At 39.9% G+C, this 11,701-nt stretch overlaps 1 protein-coding gene across 1 annotated transcript in view; it reads right to left on the bottom strand.

Annotated features, from left to right (window-relative positions):
- Nucleotides 1–4,797: 4,797 nt before the first annotated feature.
- Nucleotides 4,798–11,701, bottom strand: part of Slc9c1 (solute carrier family 9 member C1) — a 69,431-nt gene continuing 62,527 nt past the window's right edge. Inside the window, exons 25-28 of the mRNA XM_076911185.1 lie at nucleotides 11,403–11,588; nucleotides 9,467–9,593; nucleotides 6,250–6,305; nucleotides 4,798–5,010 (exon numbers count right to left, since the gene is read on the bottom strand). Of these exons, the coding sequence (XP_076767300.1) occupies nucleotides 4,963–5,010; nucleotides 6,250–6,305; nucleotides 9,467–9,593; nucleotides 11,403–11,588 (417 nt within the window). The 3' untranslated portion in view covers nucleotides 4,798–4,962. The remainder of the gene's footprint in view (nucleotides 5,011–6,249; nucleotides 6,306–9,466; nucleotides 9,594–11,402; nucleotides 11,589–11,701) is intronic.

The following is an 11,701-nucleotide window of genomic DNA, read 5'->3' as shown; positions in this document are numbered from 1 at the left end:
AGAACCAGAAAGAGGAGGTGCCTGCCAGAGGAGGAAGAGGGCTGAGGGGAAGATGAGAGGCACATTTGTGTGTCCTGAAAGGTCAGGGCCTTGATGTACCAGGCTATTAACTAAACCAGAAACGGCTGGTTAGGGAGAGTGTTAGCCACTAGAAAACCCCGGGCTTGTGCTAAAGAAGGAAGCATGGGAGATTTTCCATGGCTGACATCTATGTTTAGTAAGAAGGTCAAAAGTGAGATGATCATTGTTTAGAAGCCAAAAAATAAATAAACAAACAAACAAAACAAAATAGCTGGAAACAACAAATACCGCCCCTCCCCCACCAAAAAAAAAAAAAAAAAACTTCAAAAGAGAAAACAGAATCAAGCCACAGTCTAACTGGACATATCTAGTCTTTCAAAATTTACTCACACGCACATATACTGGAGTAACTGTAAAAACAAGGAAAGTTGAAAGAGACCATTGCTGAGTGAAGGGGCCATGGAGCCAAAGGGAGGGGAATCGTAAATGATTTGATGTGGGAAATGGGAAAATGGAAGCACTCTAATTACTGTGTGTGTAGAGTGATAAATCCAGAAGGAGGGTAAAATAACAGTAAGGATGGCTGAATACGTCATAAGGAATAACTATGGAAGTCTGTGTATAAATATACATACATTGGTTTAAATAAAAATTTCCCCTCTGGTCTGATAATGCTCCCTCTGTGAATCAAAGTTCATCTAACCCAAATGGCAGCACCACACGTTATAAACCTCTTTTGAGTTGTGGGTCAGGGCTATCAAAGGACTCTCCAAACCCAGAGCCTCATTGTGATTGCTCTTGGCTGCCCTCTAAAGGCAGAAGATATGTCAGTATTGGTGCAGACACCTTGCGCTTCAGAGGGCCCAGACTCCCAGGACCTAGAACTAACCTGAAAGACTCCTGGAGTGCTTGCCAGAAGGACCCCACTCCCATGCACATATAGGTGGCACAATGATATTAGGAGAGGATTTTGTTCTTTCCCTGGACTGTAGTGGTTGTGTGTCTGTGCCTGCTTCACTATTTACAGAATGGTACTGAGGGTGGATTAACTGTATAGAAATTATATTGCAATACCGAAAAAGCTTAAATGAATCCCGAGACTGCAATCTTTTTTTTTTTTTTAATTCTGGTTTGTTTTGTTTTACATTAATTTTGTGTATGATGGTTGCTGTTTCTTGTTTGGTTTGCTCATCCTGTCAACAAGCAAATGTTGAGAACCTACTGTGTGATGAGCATCTTGGGCTCAAGAGCGAAAAAGGAGGGAATGTATTTCTTTATTTGACTTTTAGTAATACAGAAGTCCTAGCTAAGGCAATCAGCAGGATGGGGACTGTCTTAGTTATTGTTCTGTTGCTGTGAAAGACAATACGAACAAAGCAGCGTGTATAGAAGAAAGCATTTAAGTTTGGGCTCGCTTACACTTTCAGAGGATCATGATGGCGCTGAGAACTTCACATCCTGATCTTCAGGCGGCAGAGGGAACAAGGACTTTACCTTGTTCGAGATTTTGAAAGCCTAAAACCCACCCTTCAGTTACACACCTTCTAAAACAAGGCCACACCCACTTTAACAAGGCCACACCTCCTAATCCTCCCCAAATGTTTACATTGGCTGTTTACAACCAGAGTCAAGGCACTAGGGGCGGGGATTGCACATCAGTCTGCCTTGTCATATTGCTTTATAGAGTCTCAGTTTTCAAGTTTCAGTTTTACTTCTGACCACTAGATGAAGACATTGAGCTGTGGAAGTCTCAGATACCAGGAAAGAAAATGTGTTGATTTTGAAAGAGGCGGAGCTGGGCATTTAGAACATACACTTGTTAGTGTGGTCCAGCCTTGGGGCTAGATAAACGGCTTCCACTGCGCAGATGCAAGTGTTACACGTCCAAAACAGAAATCCCTGGGCCATTCTCTCTTTATCCCCGTCAGCCAGCGTTTGCTCCGGTACTTTAGATCTGTGAGACATTGCACTTACTGAACTAAGAACAAAAACCTGAATATTTATACAGGAAATGAGAGTGAAATTAGAAGATTTAAGAGCTGAGATCTTGGCCCCTAACTACTTCTTGTTTGCTGTTGTGTGGGGAGTTAACCACCTGTGTAATAACAACCCCACTATACTTTTATAAAAAAAAAAAAAAGATAACAAGATCTGAATAACCGGAGTTTACTGTCTTTCTGACAGTCACAAACTCTAGCGCTTTTTCATGTGTGAATTTTGTGATTATCTTGCTACCGTTTCCTGCGTCTTGTAGGCACGCAGGAATAAAAGAGCTCCACACAATTCTTTTCAGGTTGTTGTTGAGCTTGGGCTGTGGCAGAGATCTAGACCTCTGTGACAGGATCAGTTCCTACGCTGGAGTCTTATGCAGGGAGATCTTTACAATCCGGACCATGCTTCAAGCCAGGCACTAACAGTCATTGAAACTGTGGCTGTAAACTTCTCTTTAGTAGCCTAGATTTCCAAAATAAGACCAGGACAACTTCAGCAGCCTAGCAAATGACACATGATTAAACCAGCTCACAACTATATAGTGAATCCATTGCATAGGGAAGATATCAAGTAATTTATCTGAATTCTGTAAGTTCGATTGCTACCTTTTCAAAATGAGGCTAGCCCACCTCCATAAATACAGTGATATCCGAATGTGCTGTTGGTACAGAACATTTCCCCCCTCTCTTGGTGCTTGTCTCAGAGGGGGAACTCTCTATTCTTTGTCTTCGCATTCTTCAATCTCCTCCCTACCCCCATTCGTTCTACTGCACAACCTGGGTAGTCTTTGCATAGTTCTCCTTCCTGATACATTCTGGGAATGGATTAACCCTATTCCTCTGTTCCTAGCTGTGCATCAAGCTTAATGCTATATGCCTGCAACAATGTACGTTTCCAATGCTATCAAAAAGGCGGCAACCACATTGTCTTGGCAGCTCCATCAGCAATAATGGTGTGTATGCCCATGTGTGTTTGTAGATGCACGTGTGCCTGTGTCTGTGTCTTCATGTGTATGCATGCAGGTGTGTGCTTTACTCTATCTTCTTTCTTTTGTTTCTCAGCTAAGAACTCAGAGGCAGGGTCTCTAATGGGTCTCGAAAACAATACTGCAATAGCTACTTAGCCCTTAACACTGAGAAAAAAATGGGTTGAGGTTCCCCAAAGGGTCGGACCTCATTGTCTTGTGCTCAAAACTCCTTCGGCGACAGGAGTTTCTACACTTGGGTCCTATGTCCCCATCATGAGTTGTTGGCATAGCATTCAGAATTCCCAAATTTTGATTCTGAAGATGGGCATTTAAATACCTTATTATTTTTCAATGTCTATTCAGGGTGTTCCATGTTGGCTAAATGTATAGCTTAACAGCTTATTTTCAAGTCTACAGTCCATATCCTAGAAGCTGTGATATATTCTGCAAATTACTTAAAATTGCTCTTTAGCTTTAGTCCCTCATAAATGGCAAATAAATATACCTACCTTAAATGGTTACTATAGCGATCAAGTTCCTGACCTGATAGAGTGAAACATATCATACCTCCAATGCTGGTTAGTTTTACATGCCCCTATGACAAAGCCTAGAATCAAGGAAGAAAGGGCTCTTTATTGAGAGGTTCCTTAAATCAACCTGAGTAGTGAGCACATCTGTGGAACCACTGTCTTGTTAACTGAGACGCAAATGTCTGGACTGAATGTGTATGGCACCATCTCATGGGCTGGGGCCTGAATTAACAGTGAAGAAACCTGGCTGAGCAGAAGGCAGCAAGCAAGAATGAGTGCATTCTCTCTCTCTGCTCTTTGCTGACAATGCCATGAAACCACCTGCCTGAGAAGTACTGTGATGTACTGGGAGCCATTTAAATGGTGTTTTGATAATAAGTGGTCAACTAGAGAGAGAAAACCAGAGGTCTATAAAGTGAAGTGAAAGTTTCTGGTAGTGTTATGTGGTGCAGACTCACATGGTGTTTTGCTGAGGCAAGGCTCATGGATGGACACATGATGTTGAAGAGAGTATAATGACAGTAATGGCATGTTTGCTGATCTTTGCTTTGTTGAGAGAGGTGCCACTGAGAACTGCTGGTGGCTCCGTTAGTCCTGGTTGTTCCCGATGACACATGCAGATTTGGCAGAGGACTGGAGGTTTCTGCTAGATAGTGCCACTGCTGCTGATTTCTGTTTGGTATCCTGACACTACTTATGATGGTTTGTATATGCTTGGCCCAAGGAGTGTCACTATTTGGAGGTGTGGCCTTGTTGGAGTAGGTATGTCACTGTGGGTGTGGGCTTTAAGACCTTCATTCTGGCTGCCTGGAAGTTAGTCTTCTAGCAGCCTTCAGATGAAGATGTAGAACTCTCAGCTCTGCCTGTACCATACCTGTCTGTATTCTGCAGTGCTTCCACCTTAATAATAATGGACTTAATCTCTGAACCTGTGACCCAGCCCCAGTTAGATGTTGTCTATATAAAAGTTGCCTTGGTCATGGTCTCTGCTCAACAGCAGTGAAATCCTAACTAAGACCCTACTGAATTGCACTGCTGGTATCCTGACAAACTGATTGGAATCACCCTAAAATACTACTTTCTAAACAGGTCCACATCTTCTTGTTCTATTTACCATCTATCTATTCACTCTTACCTTTGGATGATGGGCTAGAACAGTAAGTGTTGAAGAGTTTGAGAATCCTTATTAAAAGTAGGTTTAAAGAAATTTTAAGCCTACAAGAAAGTCTTAGAGTCTTATTTTAAAGTTATCTTTCCCCCAGTTTAAATACAGAAATACCATCATTTGGAGAGTTGGTTGGCTAGTGCGAGGTGCTTTAATTCACATTATCACATAAAATACACATAAACTTTGGCTCGTCTCTATCTCCAAAAATAAATGTTTTCACGGTCATGTTGAGAAGCTTGGGCAGCAGACTGAACTTTCTTTCCAGACTGTTTCTAGGAGACTCTTTAGATGTGAATATCATTGTCTTCTAACGATTCCTCATTTTCTTGATTCTAAAAAAATGGATATGAAAACAGACATCAAATTTCAAGTCTTCTAAGAAAGTATAATGGCTATGCTTTGTCAATTTGATGCATTCTGAAATCATCTGAGAAGACAGTTTCAAGAGGCATTGTGTACACTGCAGTGGCTTCTGGGCATGTCTACATGCCCCTGCTTCAGTTAAGTTACTTGTTGAAGAGTCAGTCTGATGTGAGCGGTTTCATTCCTTCTGCAGGGGGTCATGAACTATTGAGGAGTAGAGAAACCAAGCTGAGCACAGGCAAGCAAGTAAGACAGTGAGTGCATGTGTGCTTATTTCTTCCTGCTCTTAAGTGTGGGAATGATGGGAAGTTCTAGCCTTTGCTTCCCGTCAAAGCTGGAATATGATGTAAAATCATAAGCTGAAATAAATTCCGTTCTCCTCCAAAGAAAGAATATCATGCAATCATTATCTCTCTGCCTCAACTTCCCAAGTACTAGAATTCGCAAGTACTAGAACTGCAACGTGTGCGCCATTTTTTAAAAAAAAATTGATGGACAAGCATCATTCTTTTAAACAGGCACAACAGCACTAGTGTCCCTGGCTCTTTTCCATCTCCAAAATATGCCAGAAGGCTGAGTCCTATAAATGTGGTTAGCTTGCCAAGTAACTAACCTCTATGCTCTAGAATTTACCTTGTATTTTAAACTTAATTGTCTTCCTTACATGATTTTTAATTGAAGGGTTTTTTTTTTTTTTAGTTATTCTAGGCCTAGAAGATTAGTATGGGGCTTTCTGAGAAATTCAGTTTAGTCCAGGACAGAAGAGATTAGAATACTGTGCACTGCGTTCATCAAGGACTGTGATTCTAGGAGCTGGCTGCTTTGAGACTGGAAAATCCTAGATGCTTTGCAGAGGTAGTTGTAGAAGTTGTAGCAGCCTTTAAATCTGCCTAAATTCAGCACACGATACAGTTAAAGGGACTCAGATTCCAGCCAACATCATCCTTGCTGATGCTAGTGTGCTAATACGATTCAAGGCAAATATCTTTCCATCTCTTGAATTTATTAGTCATCTGTATAATATTTACACAAAGGTATATTAACAATGCCTATTATACACTGGACTAAGAGAAATTTTTTCGTATCCAAATCCATAAAATGATTAGTAGGTAAAGTCCTTCGGGGTAAGAGAAATGTATTGGTAGTTTCCATAAATTGAAGACTTTCTTTTAAATTAATAAAACTTGAAAACTAAAAGCGGCTCTCACCTCTTTTGTAGCATCGTCATCTTCAGAGCTTTCATCCAATGTTTCAAGTGATTCTCCTGCAAAGGAAAAGAGAGTTACTTCATCCCTGGTGGTAGTCAGTCCCACTTTTAAGTAGGTCATCTATGATCCCCTTTCGATTGCAGACACAAGGGATCTGTGATCTCACACCAGTGGGATGAAAGGTCACCTCTCAAAGTGTGTCTAGTAGGCTTTAATTGTAAAGATATGTAACAAGTGCTCAAGAGAAGTGAAAAGCTGGGAAAAATAGCATTTATAATTTTAATGTCCTTTAACATGACTATGTTAATATGTATTGCGAATGTCTATGTTAGCAATGAGGACACACACATGTGAAAGCCATGCTTTCTTGGAGGTTTTAGTGGGCAGAAAGTACAGGTGAACAAACATGAAATAAGGTTAGTGGTGAGATGACCACTTATGACACATGGGTGGGGGAGAGACAAGGGGGAGAGAGAGACACACAGAGACACACACACACACACACACACACACAGAGAGAGAGAGAGAGAGAGAGAGAGAGGTGGAGAGACAGAGGAATGGAGACAGAGAAAGAGGAGTAAGACATTGAAAGCAAGGTACAGTATGTCCCTGAATGGAGAGATATGGGGTAGGTTTGAAGGTCAGAGGTAATAGAAACAATACATAAAAATGCCCAAGAATTAGAGACCACTAGGTCTTTGTTTTGGAGGAAGCATTGGTCATTTGGCATGTCTAGGTCTTTGAGACTGAGGAGAAGAGGTGACAGCTGAAGAAGACAGTATCAGTTCCAGGACCATAATCTACAGGCACTGGATCTTATGGTCAGTAGGAACCTGTGTGATGACAGGATTTTATGTCCACAAAGATGCAAATATCTGGGAGCTGGAGAAATGTCTCAGAACTTAAGAGCATATACTGTTCTTCTGGAGTTTGGTCCCCAGCACGCATGCTGTCCAGTTCACAATGGCCTACCACTCCAGCTCCAGTGAGTTCTTATTCCCGGCTAACTTTGGGAGCGTGCGCGCACGCGCGCGCGCACACACACACATACACACACACACACACATACACACACACACACACACACCTACACTTAATTAAAATATATTCAAAAGTTTTAAGTATACACCAATAGAATGTAATAAAGATAAAATTCACTTAGAATTAACAGCATAGCATTGGTAGTTGTACTTGACACATAACACAGGTCTTTTCACATTGTAATATAAAAAGTTATTATTTTAGTGATTATGTAATAATCTTCTTGATTAAATTGTTAATTAGATAGTAATTTATTATAGTTTCAATGACTCTAATGTTCTATATTTATAGTGATGTCCAATTATCTTTTTACACTTTTTGTATCTTTGTAATAAATGTCTAGAAAAGGTTATAAAGCTTATCATTTTTAAAATCTCTATAATTTCATTAATTTATACTAGTACCAATAATGTAAAAAATATATCAGATTTACTATTCCTTTTTCATAAATGATATATACATATATATCATTTAAATATATATTTTATATATAAATGATTTAAATATATTTGTACGTTTAAATTATATATTTAAATAGAAATATAGAATATTCTATATATTCTATTAAATATTAAATATATATTTAAATATATATTTAAATCTCACTATGATGGGTAGTCTTTGTGAACTTGGGTTTAAAATCACCTAAGGGACATTTCTGAGTGTGTTATTAAGGAAATTTTTTCAAAGGTTTGACTGAGGAGGAACCACCTTGAGCATGATAGCATCATCTCCTGGGCTGGGCTCCTGGGCTGAGTAAAAAGAGAAAAAAGAAGATATCAAGCTGAGCACCTCATTCACCACTCTGCTTCCCTACTTATGAGTGCACAGTGATCAGAGCGCCTCACTTCCATTGCCATGGCCTCCCTACCAGGATGAATTATATCCAACTGGGAGCCAAAATAGGCCCTTGTTCCTGTGAGTTACTTCTTGTTAAGTATTTGGTCACAGAAATGAGGAAAATAATGAAAACAATCACTCATGAAGGTGATAAACTTGTAAATCTTTTAGGTCATTCAATTGATGAGGAATTGTAGTTGCTAAATAATCCTGTTTGCTGTAGTATAGTTTTTATCATATGAAATTTGTTTAAAGAGTAGACTTTCTGCCAACACTATCCAGTGGTTCATATGTCTGCCATTCAGAATGTAAACCATATTTTTATCTTGCTATTGATATACCTGACATTTTCTTTTAAAGGAAGAGCTGACAATTCTATCAATTATTTTTTATATTATTTCGATAATTATTCAGGCTTATAGATGAAATATAAATATTTCTAAGTGTAACTCTGATATTGTATATTGGGATAATTGATTTTGGCCTTCACCAAAGGGTAAATTGATTAGATAGAGGACACCTGAAAGGGAGGTTAATCAAGTACACTTCCGGTGTGTCTGTGAAGACATTTACAGAGAATAGAGATGACTGTGTCTGTAGTCATTCAAGTCCAAGAAACTAGATCTCATGATTTATTTTACCAGGAATAATCAATTGTACCAGCTATAGGCTTCTCCAGATGTTGTCTAAGAATCCAAGCCCAGAATATAATGAAGCAGAGCTTTCTATACAATTTTCGCTTCTCTGTCCTATACATATGGTGACTTACATCTTGATTGGATGCTTTAAACTACTGGGCAATGAGAATAAAAGAAGTTGGGTTGTGGAGGGAGCAGGGAAAGGGGAATGCAAGAGAGATGTAAAGTTGCAGGTACCTAAGAGTGCTTGAATGCTAGTGTCTGTTTCCTGTTTCTTTCCCTTGCCTGGGGCTATGGGGTACCATCATAGGTCTTGGTGTGTGGAATATATTGTCCTGACTTCTTTTGGTCTCTCTTTGCCTCCTAGATACTATGAAGAAAAAGAAAAGTCCTACCCCCTCAGGCTTCTAGTTTCATGATGTTATATCCACTCTACTTTCTATCTGCCTACAAACCTACAGCAACAGAACAGGTAAAGAACAGACTGAAATTTCTGACACCATGGACCAAAATGAAGTTCTTCTCCTGTAAGTTGTTTATTTCATGTTTTTGTCATAGTGATGGGAAGTTTAACTTGTCAAATATAACAGCTAGAGGAGGTCCTCAATACTCTAGGCAGAATGCATTCCCAAATGCAGACCACTATTTTCTGAAGGGAACACGAATCCTTATAATCATGCCCAATACAGCTAACTCACTTTTAAAATCTGGTTTCATAGAAATCCTACGAGGTGGGATGTACTTTTTTACATTCCATCTGAATTTTCTTACAGCAACTGAAGTTTGAATAATCATTACTTTTGTGAAGTCTTCCATGCCTTGTATCTGAAAGTTAACAGAATACATATTAATTTCCCAATGCCTGTTATACAATTACATGTTGCTCTGGCAAGCTCGTATTCTAGGTCTTCAGCCTCCTGACTAGTGGGATGACCAGCATCAGTCGCTACATCTTGTTCTGCACATACACTCTTCCTCCATGCATTTGGGCATCTTATTTCATACAGATGTTATGATAACCTAACTGATACAGTTTGTTTTCCTTTTTAACAACTGAAGACCAAGCCAAAGTAAATATGCTGCTGTTTATTCTAACAGAGCATTTGAGACATCTTTTCTTTGCTAGATATCAGAAATTGCCAGATTTTGTATGAATATATGATTAGTGATAAGTGAGTATTATTGATAATGCATCTTCAGGATGACATCTTGTGTCATTCTTAAGGATGTTTGGATATGGATTAAACCTGGGGAACACTGTTGAGGGTGATCATTCCACAATAGCATGTATTGTAAGCATCATTTACTATCTTTTCTTTTTTGAGCTATTAGTAGCTGGTAGGGCCACTCGACATTTTAATTGACAGCTGACAGACTCTACCTTGTGTCTTGTAGTCTTGAGTTCAGCACTGCTAGACCTACAGCTTCTGCTCTAGTAACTCCTGTGATCACTCAGAGAAAACTCCATTCTGACTGCATGGACCATTGCAGCCACAGCTGCTGTTCAAGTTTCAGATCCAGCTGCTTTAGGAGACCTTGCTCTGAGGCACTAATCAACCACCTCTCCAAGCAACTTGCGTCTTTATAGGATCCCACTCCAGGCAAAACAAGTCTCTGTCGACTTGTGGTGGGTAACCATGTTCATCCTTTAGCTTTTCTTACAGAAGGCAGGAGAGGGAACTCTCCCCAGTGACTCTGGGCAAAGCTCGCGTTTAGTAATAAAAAAGATGTGATCAGTGCATATTCAAAGGACTGCCATTGGTAGAGCTGGAAGCCACATACACAGGACTGTGATTAGTATACGACAAGAGTACCCTATTCCCTTTTCTATGTAAACAAGCTATCTCTTGGTTTCTTAAAGTCAGCCTGGGTAGCCTCTTTCTGTATATTCTCCCTTAGCACTGGAATGTTAGGTCTAAAATCTCTCTCCTACTTATGGTTTTATTTCAGATACAACCAACAGTGGTAGCTGAGCAAAAAGTAATCAGGAACCTGGGCATTCTCGTTGTAGCACTGGTAGTGGCCACTGCAAAAAGGCCACTGAAGGGTTGTAGAGAGACCATAAGATGGTAAGATAGTGATGGGTGGCTGTTGTACTGAAAATGCTGAGAACAGAGAGCCAAAGGCAGAAACTGAAGCCATGGAAATGGGCAGGCTGTGGTTGCTAGGAAACCAAGGATTATGGAGCAAAATGTCCCTTTGAACTCTTAACAGTTTAAATAGCAAACTGTTCATTTTTATATTTATCTTCTGAGTTGGAATAAAATTGCTGCCACTCTATTTAGAGGGGTTTGTTGGGACCTTCTAGAGTACTGTTGATTCAGTCCTTCTGAAATGCATGAATGAAATTAATGGGTTATTTTTTCTTAGGTAACTGTGGCCAAAATTCTATTCCTTGGTGAGTTTTGTTGGCCATTGGTTATTGGATGAAAAACTGCTTGTGTCTAGGTCACTGAGTGTGAAAGCAATCAATGAACATTGTCTAGGTGAATGCACATGGCTGTAGGTATGGGATGTAAGTATGGGATAGCGGGCTGGAGGATGGAAAGAAGGAGAGGGGAGGGCAGAAAGCCCGATTGTAGTGGCAGTTTCTCTAATACCAATGGATTTTTGGTGTGATGCCTATTTCTGTACCTGATGGCATGTCACAGGAATTAGGGAAGGTGCCTTATAAACTTTTCGAAACTGACAGTCTTCTGCAGACCCATGGATGAGTATAACATGGGTTACCGTTTCATCATATATATCGGTTTTCATGGACTTGGGTATGTCTCTTACGAAGGCATGGCAGAGTTTCAGCTGCATCTTGTAGTTCCAGTCCTTAAAGGGAGAAGCACAGCCTCACGTCATTAGCTTACAGTTAGTTTTTGCCCCTATCTCTGTGCAGGTTTGCTTGGGGATGTGAGTAGGTAGGAAGAATTCAAAAGGACCCC

Source organism: Arvicanthis niloticus, chromosome 12, assembly GCF_011762505.2.
Source record: "Arvicanthis niloticus isolate mArvNil1 chromosome 12, mArvNil1.pat.X, whole genome shotgun sequence".
In the NCBI taxonomy this organism is placed as follows: Eukaryota; Metazoa; Chordata; class Mammalia; order Rodentia; family Muridae; genus Arvicanthis; species Arvicanthis niloticus.
This window is presented reverse-complemented; position numbering and strand designations above follow the sequence as displayed.